Raw genomic sequence first — 19,133 nt, forward strand, 5'->3', positions numbered from 1 at the left:
ACATAAAGGCCAAAAGGAAAGGCATCATAACCAGTAGCAACGGAAAGCTAAATTAATTTCTCTCCTGTCTAGTTTTAAACTTAAAGGGAGCATTAATACGTATATGAGGAGATATAATTGTTACTGTGCGGTATGTTTATTGGCCTGCAGTCCCGGAGTTTGGGCAGGACTCGCTATGACACAGATAAGAAACAGAAATACTCGTCGGTCTGTTTGTCTTCATTAATCATAGTCAGGTAATGGCATTGAGTTTGTGAACACACCTTTGGAAGGTACAACACAACATATTACAATAGGCTCACTTACTGTATAGGCTGTCCTTGTTTTACGGTTTTCTTTTTCAACACCACACTTTCTGCACTGAGCCATAGACCACAGTTAACCAGCGACACAATCTCACACTATAGTTTGACTTTACTGTGCTTGTCCTCCCAGCTGCGACCCGCTGCACAGGTGCTGCAGCCGGAACATTTACAAAATCACAAGGGGGGGGTCATTGTATCATTCCTCAAACCTCAGTTTCACCATTTAACTTTCGTTCACACCGCCTCCTGTCTCTCCAAGATCTCCCGTCCATGGTTGTGCTACCCGTTTAAGCCTTCCTCTTCTTTTTCTTCCTTCCTTCTTGCAGTTTTTTCACTCTGAGCGATTGTCTTGTGATCTTTTATATATATTTTCAATTAGAACGGCTTTTATATTTCTCTGCTTTTTTCAATATTCATATATTTGCTATATATTTGAATAGAAATATATATGTACATACTTTTGAAAACAAACATATATCATATCTTTTTTTCTATTGCGAGAGCCCTGATGTTACGTTTTACCATTGCAAAACATTTGGAGCAACTCTTTTTGGAACGATCTTTGTTATGGGATTAAGCTTTGGGAGAAGAAATGGGAAAAAAAAATCATAATGAACTCAAAGTTGGCAGATACAGTACCATGCATAAAGCTAAAATAAATTTCAGTGAGGTGGAGGGACTTGAAAACACATTTTTTCGTTTTGAAGACCACTTATTTCTCTCTGCTATGTAACCCCCCTCTCCCCGTTTCCCTAATACAACTGCAAACTCTATCAACACTTGATCTCTCTCTGTCAATAATCTCAAAGTCATTGTCCGGTCATAAATTCAAGATCACTTCATACAAATATGATTTTTCTTGAATACATCATCTGAATAAATTTGCTGCATGTTTGCAACTTGTCAAGTTGTCATTGAACGTCAAGTAGCATTTCTGCCTGTCTGTGCATATTAGACCTCTTCTCTCAGTCTGTCTGTCTTTTCAACTAGCCGGTACGCTAGCAGTAGGTCACAGTGACACTGTATGGATATGATGGGGGACTGGGTGCGTAGGAGTGAAGGTGGGGAAGGATAGAAATGGGTAAAATGGGTACAGGTAAAATGAGTTAAAGAATAATGGCATTGTGGCGCCATGGTGGATCATAAAAGGGTATCTTCCTTTGTTCTGAGGAAGCAAAAGAAATGAACCTCTTTCATCTGTAATTGCTCTCCTTTGAACCCACTCCCTGTTCAAAATTTCTCGTCCTAAGCAATGCTGTCAATCACTCTTAATAAAACAAAGTTCAAAATGCTGGTCCAAATTAGGATCATAGTGTTACATTGTCAGCATCATCATTGTTACTATCCCCGAATCCCCTTTCACAGGTACAAAATTAACAGTGAAGAGGGCGGGGGAATTTCAGTTATGACACAGACGTCTGCCCGAGAGGTCAGCATACAGATTGATTTTAAAAAGGTCCACTGTTGGTGTGTGCCTGCCACATGTATACATATATATATTTACACATATACACCCACACGCACACACACGCAGGCTTGTGAAGGTTTCTGTTACTTGGATCCATTCTAACATTTTCTTAGTGCACATGAGATTATATTTCCATCATCAGAAAATAAACAGAAAACTGATGGAAAAAAAAAAAGTTTGGATTCATCTTTCACTTGATGATGCTTGACTTTTTTTTTTTTCCTCTGATTTGAGTCTGTTTATAAAAGCATCAATTAAGACCACTATGCTGTGTCATCCATTGCATGAATAAGAAAATTCTCCACTTCTCAAAACTGGTATTGAGACAACAGTCCTTCCACTGCCTCTAATGTGTGAATCCATGATGGAGTAACCTCTCAGAGCCAGTGTAACACCAAGGTTGGTGGTTTATGCATACAGTAAAAGCATCCTGCCATGGCACAATGCTGTGATATGAGCTCTTCTTCCATCAGAGAACAGAAAATTAACATATTTAAAAACCTAAAAACCTCAAAAACTCAAGCAACCTGGTTCATTCTACGACTGTCTTGATCCAGAAAACAAGACAGTGCACGTGGAAAGCATTTTGTGCATTAGTACTGTGTCCTTACCAGAAAATGAAAATATGAAGTGAACAGATAAATCATTTATGTTTTGGCAAGTGATGTCCGGGGTGATGAAATTAGGGATAGAGAAAGATGACACAATAATAATAGAAAGCAATCAGGCAGAAAGAAAGGCAAACCCCTGTGCTGTGGAGACCCAACTCTGACCCCTTCATACAGTAGTGTCAATGGGAACCCAACCAGCCCCCTGCAGCCTGGCACAGCGCAGGCACTGACGGGTCAGCTGTGTATGTGTATGTTCCTCATCCCACTTTTCCATAGAGGCTCCAGGCAAGCGCTGGCTTGACCAGCATTCTATTAGGAGTTACAGTGACAAGCCGCAGTGATGGCAGGCTACACCAGTGTGTATGACTTGGAGTAGGCCCCTGCCCCTCCATCCCTCTGCTTCTGCAGTCTGCCTAAACCCGAGGAGCTGCTCTCCAGAAGAGAGTCTCTGGATCCTCCCATCTTGGAGGAGGATGAGGAGGCACCTCCAGGAGTCCCTCCCGTGGCACCGGAGGATGATGATGCAGCAGCTGCAGCAGTAGCAGCAGCAGCTGCGGCTGCACTCTGGGCCACTGAGGCAGAGGAGCCTGGCATGGTGAGAGTCCTCTGGGGAAGTGTGGAGCTGCTAGAGCTAGCAGACGCTCCCCCACTACCTCCACCACAGCCCCCTGTTGCTCCTCCAGAGGAAGCCCCAGAGGAAGTGAGGTTGGAGAGGCCAGAGTGGCCCATGCTTAGGGCCTGCTGCTTTGCAGAGTCCATAGTCACGTGACGGCCCTGGGTGTGGTATGCCCTCTGGGCCAGGCCACGAATAGAGGCTTCACGTGGTGGAACCACTGGACATGGGTCATGATGCTCCGACTGCTTTCGGAAGAAGGGATCTGACTTCATGTAGAGGGGTAGGTTGCAGTAGTCACCTGGAGGGGAAAAGTTAAATTTAATGTGACTGCCAAAATCTGCAAAAGTCAAAACCTATTGCTGATAATCATGGAATAATGTTATGAAACTGCACATTTATCTACACTGAGGATTGCACTGGACTAACAGATATGTTTGCACACATACAGAACATTACTTCACCTCGAAACTTAATTGTTCATGTGTATTAGTATATAGCTGTATAATAAAAAATTGTATCTACAATTGTTTTATGACACCCTTTTTAATATATTTTCTCCAGATGTCTGGTCTTATTTTTCTATTTCCATTGCTGTTATTTATTTATTTTGCTCCAGTGACACCAAATCAAAGTAATAGTGCACATTAAGTGGGTCAGTAAAGTCTGATTCTGATTTATTCATAATGCTATTTCAACTATATGTATAGCCATTTTAAATTTAAAATGCCATTTAAAAAAGAATTCTTGAAAAAAAAAAAAAAAGCTCTGCAGCAACCACTCACTCTTGGCGCGGTGTGGAATGGGCACAGCTACATTCTTGCCACGGTCATAGTCCTGGGGTTTGGGTGGCGAGGCAGTGAAACGGCAGATACCAGGCTCTGACGGTGTGCTCATGGATGTCATGCTGTCTGCATTGTCATTGGTACCTGTGGTCATCTGATCAGATGAGCTGTCAGAGATAAAGCACTCAGTAATCTCAAATTTGGCATGCTGCAGATGCTCCTCTAGCTTGGCATGCTCATATGCTCTTGCCAACTCCTCGTAGGTGGAGGAGGCGCTCTCTGTCGACACCATGCTGTTCCGACCCTTATCTGTGAAGGAGAAAGGAAAAGAAATAAAGTTAAGCACATTTTTTTCCCAGTTGTACAAATGCTTTTTTGAGGTGAAGCCCACTGCAAAAACACACTCTCCTCCACAGTGGAAGAACAGGCACACTTCTATGTGCATGTTAATGGCTGTAAGTGTCATTTCACCCATGTGCCAACCTGTGTCCTGTGAGAGGCTGGCACTGTAGCTGTCACTCTCTGTGACAGTGATGCCATGCTGGGAGCCAACTGTGCGCCAGTCTGAGGTGAGAGTGCGGGCTGGCGTGGAGGCCTGACACTTGGTCAGAGTCCACTGACTGGAGTAGCGGTTCCTGATGCTGTGGGCTGACTTAACACTCTTCCTCGACACTGGGTCTGGTGGTAAGTGGATGAAGAAATAAGATGGATGTGCATAGGAACAGAGGATGTTTAAAGGACTACTTCACCTTCACCCTTCACCCTGCATATCAGTTAGTCATGGCGTACTTCCTTGGATTTGTGAAGAAAGCATACTGATTTATTGATTGATTGGCGACTACATTAAAGGCATGTGGGAAAAATACAGCTTTCCTCACAAATTCAAACACATAGGGCATGACCTATTGATTTACAAGTGGTCATTTTGTGGGTGAAGCACTCCTTTAAAGCCAGGAAAACGAACAAGTAATTGCAAAACAAACGTCTTATCTTCACATTCTACACTACACACTACAATACTAGTTCATTTGGACTTTTATTGATAAAATGGACAGCGAGAATCAAGGGCACTTACTGGTTCCTGGTCTGATGTCTGACATGTCAATCAAAGGACCGGTGTTCTGGATGAGGGCAGGGTGATGGACGGAGACGCCTGTGCAGAAGCTCTGAGGGTTCCCAGTTTGGTTGAACTCTGTGTCTGTCACAGGGATAGTGGCTTTGTCCTCACCTACAAGACACAGAATAAATTATTTAGAAAAGCTGCTGTTGCAGATTTTAAAAAACTAATGACTGTAACTCCATAAAGATCATCTGATCAAACACTCTCACACAGACACATGAACACGCAACTCTCTCCTCCTCTCACCAATTTGCTTGATGCCTTCTTTGTCCTCAATAAGCAGCTGCACTCTGGGGATGTCGATGTGTAACCGTGGGCCCTGAGGTGGTCCCTTTACTGGGGTGTCAAAGCTGCGGTTGTTTTTACTAATCCAGAGATACAAGAAAGCATGCACACAAATATTCACAGTTAAAAAAAAAATAAAAAAATGTGGATTTGTGAAATGAATTTGAGGTTACAATGAAGTATAATACAGACAGATTTTATGAGAAGGATTCAGAAATAGCAGTCTTACCTGATGAGCATCTCTGCAAGGCTTTTGGCATCTACAGAGAGCAGAGAACGTCACAAATTATTTATTCCTGACACACAAATCAATCTTTTAAAATAAATGCAACTCTCAAGACTTCATTCACAATTCTCTCTGAAGTCTCCTTCAGGAGTCTCTCGGCTTTGTTCTTCCTACCAATGCCTTCCTACCACTTGTCTCCTCTTCTTTTACTTCTTCCCTTACCTCTGAGTCTCTTCAGCCTCTTTTCTTTGCGTTTCTTGCGGATTATGAAGAGCAGCGCAACACCCAGGGTGACCAGGATGACAGGACAGCCAATAGAAAACAGCTTCTTGACGTCATCGTTTTTTTCCAGGGGGGATTTAATTGGTGGAATTGTGCCTGCACACAGGAAGAGCAGGGATTAGTTACTGCACTTTCACAACATTAATTAAAAGTACCAAGTGTATTCATTTTCTTTTTAAAGGAAGCAGACAATACCAAAGAGAGTCTACTCACTGCCATCATAGTCCAGTGTTGCAAACTGGGAGCTTTGGTTGCCACAGCCAGCGCTGTTACAGGCTTTCATCTTCAACTCATACCAGGTGGCCTCACGCAGCTCTGCCAGGAACACATCTGTGGTGGCATTGGTACGTACATTCTGCCATGCCCATGTACCTGCATCAAGCACACATACCAATGTCTGATCTCTGCTGATTGGTTTCCATTAAAAGATGGCTTGGCTGCTAACAATACATTTCTTTGTCCCACAAGCAAACTTTTCCGATTTGATTTATTACACGATATCTCAAAATATTATGCAAATTACAAAAGGAGTGGAGGAGAGGGAAGACTCACCTTTTGGTCTAAACTCGAGTGTGACAGCACTGATTGGACAGCCACCACTGGCCCAACCCTGCAGGTTGAGGCGGGCGTGGCTGGAGTTAATGTGAGTGAAGACAGGCTGATCCTTGTTGAACTGGGGTTCTGTAAAAGGAGCAAAATCATCATGTACTGTCTGTCGGTTCAGATTATTACTGTGTCATTTAACAGGTAATTGGGGAAACATGAGACAACATAAGCAGACGTATGTGTTGACAGTGTGCATATGTACAATAGCTTGAGCAGGTCTAGCAAAAATATGTCACTAAATCTATTAAATATCATTTAATTATAATCATAAATATGCAAATGCTTCACCCGGTCACTGGTAAAACACAGTAATCGTCAACTGTAATATAAGACATGATGTTTTTATGATCAGTTGTTGTTATTCAAATGGCAACGGTAAATGTGAATGAAAGTCCCAGAGCAATTCACTGCCTGTAAAAATCCTTTATGAGCCACTGTGGGTATAACACAAGATGTACAAAGACCTGAATTTTAGGAGAAAACAGGAACCCTTTTGTGTCTGCAGGTTTAAAAGTCTACCCTGTGTCGGGGCGTTGGTGGCTTGGTGGTGGAGCAGGTGCCCCATGTACAGGGCTGTTGCCGCAGCGGCCCGGGTTTGGGTCCGGCCTGTGGCCCTTTGCTGCGTGTCATCCCCTCTCTCTCTCCCCCTTTCACACTTAGCTGTCCTGTCCATTAAAGGCAAAAAATGCCCAAAAAAATATCTTTAAAAAAAAAACAAAAAGTCTACCCTGTGTCGATATAAAGGGTCCAGCATGACTTTTCCCCTTAATATACCCCTGCTGATTTCCATCATCATCAGTTCCAGGCTTCTCACCTCGCCCATGGGTCTTTGCCTCAATGATCTCACTGATGCGTCCGGCTCCAACGCTGTTCTTTGCAGCCAACTTCACTTTATACCAGGTGCCACAGCGCAGGTTGTCCAATTTGAAGGAGCGTTCAGTAGAACTGATGAACACATCTTTCCATTCCTCTGTGTTGTCTACCGAGTACTGCAGCACAAAACCTGCATACACACAAAAGAAGCACAATAAATATTATTTTATTGCTTTATTACATAATTTTCTTTCATTTACAGATAACACCAAGAACTCATTTTGCACCAACCTTAGTACACTTTATGACATTGGTACCTTTACTGTCCACAAGATGGCAGTGTCACACTGTACTTCTTTTCCCCAGATGGGCTCCGATTGGAGGACGGTCTAGCTGCTCTCTGTCTATGCCGCCATTAGTTACCTACAAACCCCAAGACTGGGATGGCGCTGACTGAGCATCTATGCAAATGAGGGTATGCAATGTGGTGTCTGTTTTTATAATCAGCTGCCTTGGAGAGCCAACTCCCTGCTGCTCAGAGACACTTTACATCTAATCCTCCATCTCTGTCTGTCTTTCCTTCTGTCCGTATATAATCATGTGAATGTCTCCCTCTCTGTGTTTCTTTGTACTCTTTGTACCATCCTTTTTCCCTCCCTATCTTTTTAACAGATGGTGCGATAGAGTCCAAAACATTAGAGGGGTTAACATGTGCAGATCCTGCTGTGTTGGTTTAGAAGTTTTATAGTCACCCTCTGTCTGTCACAGAGCAGAGAGAACAGTAAAGGGACAGCACAATAACACACTACTGTAGAACAGAGGAGAGCATAGCATCATTTGTCACTGCAATTTCACATGCTGCAAAAAAGGCCTCATAACCAGCCATGCTAACATGTTTTATCTGTAAAGGACTATTGTGCAGAAGCCACTGCAGTAGTGTTGCAAAATAGATGCTTGATGGGGACTGCTGACACTGTGCAGATGGCTCCACAGACAGACAGGCATTCTGGTACACACACCAGATATACAGATAGGCTTCACTGATGTATGAGACACTGGATGATGTATGCAAAATACTGGTTTGGTGGACCATCAGTATTTGAAGCTGCACACTCAACACATTACATTACATTACTTCCTGCTTGTGTGTGTGTAATGCATGCTTTCTCCGGGACTTCCTGGCAGGATGCGAACCCACATGAGTAACAGGGCTGCAGCTAACGATTATTTTCATTGTCGACTAATCATTTTATCAAAAAATGTGTTAAAATGTTGAAAAATGTTGGTCTGTCTCTCCCAAACCCCAAAATTATGTCATCTAATGTCTTCTGTCATACTCATGCCAAAGAGTTTTAGTTCACCATCATGGGAGAGTGTGTAAAGCTGCCAATATTTGAACATAAGAAGCTGCAATAAGAGTATTTTGAGGTACTTTTATAGTACTTTTCTATGAAAAATGACTCAAACCGATTAGTCGACTACTAAAATAGTCACAGATTATTTTAATAGTCGATTAGTCATTGATTAGTTCAAATCGTTGGAGCCCTAATGAGTAACACAAAACATTATATTGTTCCAGCTTATGGCAGCTTTAAAATATATCTGACCGAATGGTTTGACAAATGTGATCTCATGGCATTTCTTCTTCAGACATTTCTTCAGTAATGACGTGGGTGCAGTTCTGTCTTAAAGAAATACTTCATCCCCAGAACGGTCATTTGTATATCAGTTACTCACCCCGTGTAACAAAATGAGGAATATCCAAAAACTGAGAAAATTCTTGATGAACTGAAGTAAAATAGAGCTGTGTTCACAACAGCAAAACTATATTAAAACAAAAACGCATGTGTTTAGGAGGTATTGAGTGCATGACTGGATGAATTAAATGTGGATTATACTGCACAAGCTATGTGAGAGTTTGAAAATTGATTTTTTTGCTGTTAATTCTCTCCATTTCTGGATTCCTCATTCACTGTGGAAGCATTTGAGAAAACACAAGGCTTTCTTCATGAATTCAAAGTAATACAGCATGGCATGGGTAATTTATATACATGACAATGATTATTTTGGGGGTGAAGTGTTCCTTTAAGCCACTTGCTTTATAGCTTCATAGGGGTATAAAGAGCAAAAAGGAGTCAGACAGATAACCCTGGAAAACCATCAAACTGACAAACAGCATGAATGAAGAAAGGGGATTGAAACCATGTTTGCATGCATGCCCATTCAGGCACACACACCATGCCTATCTTCACACAGAAATCACCAACAATCAGATAATCAAACAGACACACAGTTAAAAAGGAAACATAAAACCACAAGAAAAATCAATAAAGTAATACATCAGTATTCACACCAACAATGTCTCAGATAAAAGAGAAGGAAAAGACAGACAGGTGGTGAGCTAAGATCAGAAGTCAAAGGGAAATATTTTTCATTTGCTCACATTTTAAGCATTAACACAGCTTCATAAACTCCAGCGTATACCTTTAGACACGTTGGCTATGGACGAGACGAATGAGATGAGAATATAAAGGAAGAAAGACATAAAGACAGCTTCTTGTGCAGGGCCACGTACCTCTGATAGAGCTGCCTCCATTGTCTCCAGGTATCCAGGCCAGAGTGATGGAGGAGGTGGAGGTGGTGGAGACGGTTAGACGAGGCTGGTCTGGAGGGACTGAGGAAGAAACACAAAGTTATCAGGTTCTTTTTGAGGTAAAAAAGTATTTATTACTGTATTTCAGCCAGGACAGCAGGCCTATAAGTGAGGTGCACTTATAGCTGAGTGGACTAAATGAAATAACCTGAAACATGTACGTAGGTATTTGAACTCTGATTCTTTTCCTACCTTGTACCAAAAGGTTGACAATGATAGTGTCAAAGCCCAGTGTGTTGGTGGCTGTGCAGGTGTAGTAACCAGAATCTTCAGCTTTGACAGAGCGCAGCACCAGTGTCCCATTAGCCAGAATGAGACGCTGTCCATCTAGAGACACTGGGATGGCTGTGTCCTCGCTGAGCGTGAGACAAAGAGAGAATCATGGAAGGATCTCATCAAAGACTCTTACTAGATTTTGACAACAGGTTATTTATTTTGTTTCTACTGTTACTTAAAAACCAGAGAGCTGCAAAGCACTTTTTATAAAGATGTACTACCTATATAAGATTATTCCAGCATATTGCCACATGAACAAATACCCATCTGCAAACAATATCTGACTTTCTCTTAAACCAACTGAGAGATGCATCAATACTAATTCAATTTTAGGGCCCTGACACACCAAGCCGTCGGCATCAGAGACAGTGGAGCCCATCGATGAGAGAAATCCCTCTGACTGGCAGTTCAACTAAGTGCACAGAAGAGAAATGGAAGTAAGGAAAGCAAACAAGTGACGAAAGCCAAGAGTACACAAGAGGAAACAAACTTATTATATTAGCTAAGATTTTTTTAGCCATTGAGCTCTTTAGCAGAAATGGTTTGGAATTGTTTGCCATTTACAGGTGCACAGTAAGTATTGTGCTCTTTCAGCAATCTGTTTGTGCTGTTAATGTGCTAACTGGCTAACTAGCATCTTGAATCCGTCCTGTCGGCCTTTTAGTCTCCCTTTTTAAATGACCAATACATGACGACTACTGCTGCCTGTTGGTTTGAAATTGTATCATCACACGCAGGAGCAGAGTGTATGTTCTAGTTGGCTGTTGCTGCAGTCTTTGTCTTCTGTGTGTTCAGGTGCAACTTTTTGGTCAAGATACAGGCAACACAGCTGTCTGCCTTTGTCACCACTAGTTCTTTGATGTCGGTTTGGTGTGTCTGGGTCTTTAAAGGTATCACAGCAGCACCATAAACATTTCTAGGAAGGATTCTCACCTGTCTTTGGTCCATTTTATAGTAGGTGTAGGTTCTCCTACTGAGCTACAGGGCAGCCGCACCTCCTTCATCCAAGGAGTAGTCACTGTGCCCCCAAATGACAGGATCTTAGCAGGAGCTGGTGGAGGATGAAAAGAGGAATGTGAAAATTAAAGGTTTATAGAGACAGAGCAATTGAAAAAAGACCATTAGAGCTATTGGCATTAACGCTTACACAAGAAAGGCAATGGCCTAATTAATGTCTACCAATCGGTTAATCTCGCCATTGTCAAATAAACAATTTTCAAACCCGATAAACAAATGCTGTAGAGGTTTCGGAATGTGTTGAATCAATACAGAAATGTGATGGTTGATATGCAATTGATTTGTTTTCCATTTGGGATTCTTTCAATAAAAACGATTTACTACTAGAGGGTGTGCGATGTATTTACCGTGACTCACACTTGGTGGGAAAGAAATCTGTGTTAAATGTGACATTGTGCAGCAGAGAATAGCATATAAATAAGAATATAAGAAAGGAGAAAGATTGAGCAGAGAGGATATGAAAAAAATATCCATCCATTCAGGCACATAACCCTCTTATTCTCTGTCACTCCCCCCACCCGCTCTGTCTCTCTTTCTTTCTCAAGCTTGGCATCTTAATGCAAGTGCTCTAGTGCACTTATGTTAAGGTTGAATGAAGTATTGAGTGGGCAAGCCTGGAGGACACTGCCTTTTACAGCTGCCGATCAGCTGACGCACCCACCCGTACGGGCACACACATATGCACTCGCAAACCTTTGCACCCAGCAGTCAAAGGAACGAATAGATACAGGAAAGGTTAACATGGTGGGAAGTGCGCTCTATTCATTCTCACTCCCTTATTCTTCCTGTCTTTTAATCCAAAGCCTATTGATTTAACTGCCCTCTTCATTTTCTTAAACACTATGCCTCTCTATTGTCTTGTGTATTAGTTAGCTCCTGTCCTGCCATTTTCTCTCCTCTTTTTTCCCCTCCACCTTCTGTCCTCCCTTTTGCTTCCCCTCTTATCATTTCCCCGATTCAGGCCGGTTTATGTGTTGCCCTCTGAACTCTGAAATCAATAGCACAAGCTCTTAAACACATAAACAGGGGGAGAGGTTGAAAAATATGCAGAGAAAGGTTATATAGAGCAAGTGACAGAGTAAGAGGGAGATTATTTGCAGATTCATAGAGTCGTGAAGGATGTAGAGCAAAACATCCTTTAAAAACTGTATTTTTAGTTCATGGCATTGTCAGTAAGAGGCTTGAAGAGGAATACTAGCAGTGTTGTAACAGTTCCTAAGAGACAGAGACGGCAGAGAGACAGAGAAAAACAAGGACAGTGTGGTGTCATCAACCCAACAACCACTTATTTTGTGTTTTGGAGGTAAAAAACCTATCAGATGTGTTGGGTTAAATCTGGCTAAATTTGTTCGGAAAGTTAAAGTTTGCCACATAAACATGTTTGAAATGCATTCCAATTACAATATTTCAATGTAAAGCAGTGTGTTAATACCAAGCGGCAACCTGCAAGTCTGAAATTGCAGTCAATGCAACTGCAATTCTTTGAATGGCCACTTGAGGCTTACTACAAAAGTGAGTCAGCAGAAATAAACATGTTTACAGCCTGGTACAAAAAATGGTTTTGGTCTCTATAGCTTACTTTCCCCTTCATGACAGCTGTGCAGGGGGTTAATTTTTATATAACTCACCTGTTTACATTTTATTAAGGCTTAAAGTTATGCTTAATTAAGGGCGGGCCACTTTGAGTGAGTCTGCCGATTTTGTCCTTGAATTCTGTCAGATCCACCCCTTGCTCCTCCACAGTGCCAGCCCATCATCCAATTATACTATATACTATATTATATTATGTATTCACCTCTGGCTCCAAAAACAAAGATGGCGGCAGCCTAAATGCAGAACTCAATGCTTCAAAACGGGAGTCCACAAACCAATAAGTGATGTCACGAGAGCTACGTCCATTATTCTATATAGTCTATGGTTAATATACTTTGAAATAGAGGCAATTGAAAGAGTACTCCATCTATTTAGCACTGCACTTCTATAACAATGTCAACACATGATGGATAGTTAAAATAAAAACCTTAAATTATGCAACAGAACAAGACATATCTTTTTATTTCAGGCATTCCTCCTCATTGTCAAAACCTGCCGCCTACATTATCCTAGATGCAACCTGAATGCAGACAGATCAGGTAGTGGTTTCCTGTGTGTTATGCTCGCATCAGCTAATGTAGCCTACTGCCATTAGCCTCAAGGAGATTAACAGTGGGCTGGAGGTCTGGTAAGTTCACTTCCTTTTAACTCCACGCATCCATTTTTGTTTTATTTCCAAACTTGTAGTCAAACCCTGCATTGTAATCACAAAAAAAATGGACACAGAAAAGTGCAACGGAGTGGTCATTAAAGTCAGAATTCTACCTCCAATCAGCACACATCGTGAACCATAAGCAGAGATGCCTTTTTAGCATTTATTTGACTTTAAATTTTATGTTGTGTTTGTGTAGTGAAACTTGATAGAAGTCTTTGAGAGGATGCATAGCTCATCTCCATCCACACAAAATCAATGCACATAACAACTGTGTAGTACTGGCTGTGGTGATTCACACTACGCTTGACACCCATTTACACTTTTTTTTGAGTTGTATATACTTCAATGAGCAAAGATGGGCATGACAGTTGGCTCATTTTATACGGCATTTCTCTTTCCTTAATGTTGATGTGGTAATTGATGTAGATCTTGTGTAGATGCTTGCAATAGATTGCAGCATTCAACCCTAATCATCGCTGACTCAAGTGACGTCACGTGAGGCATATATAACACGGCACCCACTGGAGACACAAAAGGTTCTATACAACTTTCTCATTGCAGTAGCACTCCCATAGACTTCAACATGCACTTTTCTCCTTTACTGTGAATGCTGTTGAAAAGGTTGGTAAACAGTAACTTAGATGGCTGAAAAACATTCAGTTTTCAACCAAAATTTGCCCAGTTTGTACCCAGACTCCTATGTGTCTTTTGTCTTGCAAATGAGCAAAATCATGTTCAGTGGGCATCCAGTCTCTCATAATGAATCTGCCTGTCACATTCAGGGACTCACCCTTGGCCGCTGGCTCCACAGTGACCTTGTCGCTGTAGTTACCCCGACCTGCAGTGGTGACAGCTGCAGCCCAGATCAAGTACTGCTGCCGGTGGTTGAGGTGAGTGATTCTGTAGAACAGCAGCTCTGGGTTGGCTTCATACTCACTGGGCAGCTGGGGAGAGCAGGAAGAGGAAAAGGAAAGTGTTAATCTCGAAGGAACTGCAGGAGCAATATGTTGTATAATACAGAACTGAGCACAAACCAAACATCTTACATGTCAAGAAATGTTATGTAAAAGGTTGCAGAACTGAAACTTCTCCCATGTGCCAAGCTTGTAGGAGAACTATGGTGGCCTGCATGAAAAGGGGGAATGGCCCTATCTAGAACCAGAGTTTGGTTTGTCTAGTTTGGGCTGCTGTAGAACAACATGACAGACTCCGTGGAGGAAGACCAGCTCCATATGTAGATATAAACAGCTCATTCTAAGGCAGTGGTTCTCAACTGGCCACGTGGCCCACATTTTCCTTAGTCATTAGTTCAAGGTCCCCACAGCTTAATATATTCTGCGTCATACTTGCGTTTTGCTATGTTGTGGAGCTAGTTTGCTGTCTCCGTTAAGTAGCTGTCCATTATTCACTCACTCTACAACAAGAAACAGCACTTCAAAATAAAAACTCCAAAATAAAGTGTGTTTTTTACAAACTTGACACATACGCAAGTCACTTGTGGTTCAATCAGAATGGACCTGCGACCCACCAGCTGGGAACCACTGTTCTAAGGTAACGAAAAACACAGCAATTCTTGGTTTCAGGTGATTGTCAACAAAATGAAAACATAGTTATGAATACTACCATTGCTACCTATAGATCCCCCTAAATCCGACACACTGGACCTTTGAGTATTGAAAATATTCTCAAAACAAAAAGATTTTCTCTGGGAACTAGTGGAATTTTGTGACATGATTAAAAAAAAATAAATACATTTTAAGGACTCTGTCTTTCATATCACAAAATCTGTGTTGTATCATATGTGCTAAAAAGTACAAAGTAAAATGTCAGGGATGCCAAAGACAAGATTATTTTGTCACTTTACTGGAGAGGCAGACGTAATGTGAAGGACCGAGTGAACATCACTGTAATGTGAACCAAGCCCTGTATTCTCTCCTTGACTCAGTACGACAGGCAAAGAGTGGAGGATGGGGATGAAGGTACAGAGGTTCCTGGGCATGTTATATTATGACAAGGCAAAAAAAAAACCCTGCTCTCCTCCTTCCCTCCCCCGGAGGAGAGAGAGGCAAGAGGGTTGAATTGGGGGGGGGGGGGGGTGAAGCCCACTCCCTCTCCTCAGGGAGGGCAAACAGAGATATGAGACGGAGAAAGACAATGGGGGACAGACAAATGAGTCAGTCGGAGATATCACGAACAGTCATACACTAATGAGGCCTATCTAGTGCAGGCATCAGTAATGACGGAGAGGAGTCCAATAAGCAGACGGAGAAAGAGGAACGGATACACACAAGCAAGCACACAAACACATACATGAATAAACTGACACACACAGACACACACATACAGTGGCATACATGACCTGGAGGTGGATGTGTAATTGCAGTGTGTTTAACCCAGCCATGTGTCTGCTGTCTAGACATATATGCATCACTGTCCCTTCAACACACACAGAGACACACACACACACACACATACTCGCACAGAAACACTCTTTTTTTACTGCCTGCCAGTCACTATTCACCTACCCACCAATTATACCCTTATTCCCTCAACTCCTACTCTTCATCTACTCCTCAGGTATCCCAACACCCAGGTACACACACACACACACACACACACACACACACACACACACACACAGAGCTCTGTCTGTTACTGTGCAGCTGATCTCAGCTATGTATAGAAGAATAGGAGAAATAAAACACAATCACAAATTTAACACACGCTGCAAAGTAACACTCACTGCCGCCCTCCAAATCACATGTTTCACTACAGTTTGACACTGACTTGCGTTTCTGACTGACAGGCACTCATGCACGCAGGTGAAATGAAGACTGCAATACGAGTGTCAAATGGTTTGAAGAGTCAGTAAATGCACAAGACCTGTAAAACCTGCGAAGAAGACACTGCAGTGTTGCTGAGCTCTAGCCTGCTGGGTTGTTGTCTGCAGAACGGTTTATTCTGGGCAAATAGATTCCAGTATTCATGTTGTTTTTCACATTTATGAGCAGGCCGTCATGGAGGAATCCACTGGGCTTTTTATTACTTCCCTGTGTTCCCTGTTCATCATCCATTCCTCTTGTCTCCGTCCTTTTTTTGTATTTTCCTCTCTGCCTATCCTTTACCCCACTGTGCCATCCTTCCCTTCGCCTCCTGCCATCACTCTTCATCCCTCCCTTCATTTCCTTGCCCCTCTCCACATTTCCCTGTCATCCGTGGGTCCACTCCTTGCTTTTTCCTTCCATCTATCCACCAGTACCCCCCTCTGTTTTACATCCTCTCTGCATTTCTCCCCAACTCTCACGTATATCAGTGTCTTCTTCTTCTTCTCCTCTCTGTACATGTGTCCCTATAGTCTCCACTGCAGGCAGTGGCATGGACGGAAGGATGGAAGGATGGATGGATGGATGGATGGATGGATGGATGTATGGATGGATGTATGGATGGATGGATGGATGGATGGATGGGTGGGTAGATGTTGGTAGGAAGGGAGGGAGGAGTGACAGAGTGTGTGTTGCTGTAACGGATATTAAAATATTCCTCCGGCGTGGAGATAGCGGTGATCCGGGGAACGATAGAGCGAGATAATGAAAAGAGGAACAAAAGTACTCCCCGCGCGGTGTGTCTGACCCCCCCATCCCTCCTTCCTTCTCTCCAGTCGCACTCATTTACATAGTAATCATCCCGAACTCTGCATGGGGGCTTCAGAGAGAGAGAAAAGAGAAAGAGAAGAGATAGACAGACAGACAAATAGATAGATAGATAGATAGATAGATTATTGAATGAGTGAGACTAAGGAGAAAATGCATGTATATTCTAGTAAGGAACATTTATATGGTGCAAGTGTGTGTGTGTGTGTGTGTGTGTGTGTGTGTGTGTGTGTGTGTGTGTTTTCTAGTATGCAAGCAGGATGTATTTCTTCCTTTTGAATTCACACTGTCATAAAAACATGAGTTGCATATATATATGGACCTCTATGCGCATGGTGTGATACATTTATGAGTGTGTGTGCGTGTCTGTGCGTAAGCGCGGAGTGTGTGTTTGCTGTCGGCTTGTTTTCTGCCCTCGTTGATGAACAGATGAGGTTGTCCTGGCAACGTGATGAGACGCAGATATGCAAATGAGGCTGGAGGGTGAGCTTGCACACGCACACACACTGCGGTATGAGGAGAGCTCATTTCACACACACATCTTGCTGAGACTGCAGCACTAGACCACACACACACACACACACACACACACACACACACACACACACACACACACAAATCCACAAACACACAAATACAAAACGTCATAATCAATTTTCTTTATCTCTGCATCATATAAAATGTATACTAGACGCTGTACTCTGCATAAATAAAGGATAGTTTCCCCTTCATCGTCAGCCATGTTCAGATGGTCCTCTTCCCCCTTTTTGCTCTTTCATTCACTTCTCAACCCTGAAACTCTCTGCACCCCTTTTGTAACTCACCGGTTGGCCAGACCCGGGGCTGGAGCAGTAGATGGTGTACTTGCGGATGATTCCATTTGGCTTGTGAGGGGGTAACCAGGACACTACGACACTGCTGGCGGAGGAGGGCACAGCTTTGATGCCAGCTGGGGGTCCAGGGTCTGAATCATAGGGGGAGCAAAGAGAGAAATGGAGGGCAAAGCAAAACGTGAACCAGTTATACTTGTCTGCATGTACAGTAAACTGAATAAGTAACTTTAAAGGTGAAGACTGATATTTGGGGAAATTTGCCCATTAGTTGTTCTTGGCTGCACCAAAAACATCTGTGTGTACCCACTAGATAGTTGATAAAGTTGTTGGTACTCCATACATTAGCTTATAATTGCAGAAAGGGTTTTGTTTTGTTTTTTTTAATAAAAAACTGAATTAGCATATTGCTAAGGAAAACATCCTGGCTCTGCAGCTACCATTAGAGTCCTTATGAGTTGATCTCAACACAAGCGAAAAAACAGCCTTCCTCTTGTGACCATGATAATGGTGTAAAAGCATTAATGCCCCTGAGTTGTCTTGATATAGAAAAAGATTAGACTTTGTGGTGTGACCTTTTTTCAGTTTCGTCATGTTTTAACAGTGCTTCATGTAGCTATTATTAAGAATATTGCAAGCTGCTATAACTTATATTTTGAGCAATATTTGATGTACATGCAGACTGAGGCTGAAATTATATGTTCATCAACAGAAAATGAATCTTCAATTCTTTCTAATTATCCATCTTTACTTTTTAAGAAAAAAAAAAAAACATCAACAGATTCAGAGTCCTCAAATGCCACATTTTTCTGGTATTCCCATTTTCTATGACAATAAACAGACTCTCTTTGGGTTTTGGACTGTTGGTTTGACAAAACAAGCAATTTGAAAAGGTCAGCTTGGGGTCTGGGAAATTGTAAAGGGCATTTTCACAATTTCCTGACATTTTATAGACCAAACAATTAATTGAGGAAATGATTGGCAGATTAATTAATGTGCACTGCCTCAATTTTTCTTTGTTTGCTGCTCTTGTCACCTGTACCCGACTGAGGTTGGACATGCACAATATCAACCTTCTTTGCTCATGTGTAGCGTTATCGTATGGACAAACCATTGTACATTACTGCTTACTTGACCAGTGACTTGTTTGCAGAAGAAACATTCACTTTAAGATAACTACTTTTTCGCCTAGTATCAGGCTAATGGAGTTAAGGAAACACTAGTATATATTTAAGTGTTACTGTAGCCAATGAGCTGCAAAGGAAGTCATAGATTATTTTGATATATTTGTTCTTGTCAGGGGTATGATAACCATTATTTTAGAATTAACAAAAATGGTCAAACA

At 42.1% G+C, this 19,133-nt stretch overlaps 1 protein-coding gene across 1 annotated transcript in view; it reads right to left on the bottom strand.

The window, feature by feature from the left end:
* Positions 1-795: 795 nt before the first annotated feature.
* Positions 796-19,133, bottom strand: part of dscaml1 (Down syndrome cell adhesion molecule like 1) — a 124,758-nt gene continuing 106,420 nt past the window's right edge. Inside the window, exons 21-35 of the mRNA XM_033631652.2 lie at positions 17,783-17,922; positions 14,099-14,252; positions 10,977-11,094; positions 9,960-10,123; positions 9,690-9,788; positions 7,116-7,304; positions 6,248-6,376; positions 5,909-6,067; positions 5,636-5,791; positions 5,417-5,447; positions 5,149-5,267; positions 4,858-5,010; positions 4,266-4,460; positions 3,783-4,091; positions 796-3,298 (exon numbers count right to left, since the gene is read on the bottom strand). Of these exons, the coding sequence (XP_033487543.2) occupies positions 2,733-3,298; positions 3,783-4,091; positions 4,266-4,460; positions 4,858-5,010; positions 5,149-5,267; positions 5,417-5,447; positions 5,636-5,791; positions 5,909-6,067; positions 6,248-6,376; positions 7,116-7,304; positions 9,690-9,788; positions 9,960-10,123; positions 10,977-11,094; positions 14,099-14,252; positions 17,783-17,922 (2,681 nt within the window). The 3' untranslated portion in view covers positions 796-2,732. The remainder of the gene's footprint in view (positions 3,299-3,782; positions 4,092-4,265; positions 4,461-4,857; positions 5,011-5,148; positions 5,268-5,416; positions 5,448-5,635; positions 5,792-5,908; positions 6,068-6,247; positions 6,377-7,115; positions 7,305-9,689; positions 9,789-9,959; positions 10,124-10,976; positions 11,095-14,098; positions 14,253-17,782; positions 17,923-19,133) is intronic.

The sequence above is a fragment of the Epinephelus lanceolatus genome, chromosome 4 (genome assembly GCF_041903045.1).
Source record: "Epinephelus lanceolatus isolate andai-2023 chromosome 4, ASM4190304v1, whole genome shotgun sequence".
In the NCBI taxonomy this organism is placed as follows: domain Eukaryota; kingdom Metazoa; phylum Chordata; class Actinopteri; order Perciformes; family Serranidae; genus Epinephelus; species Epinephelus lanceolatus.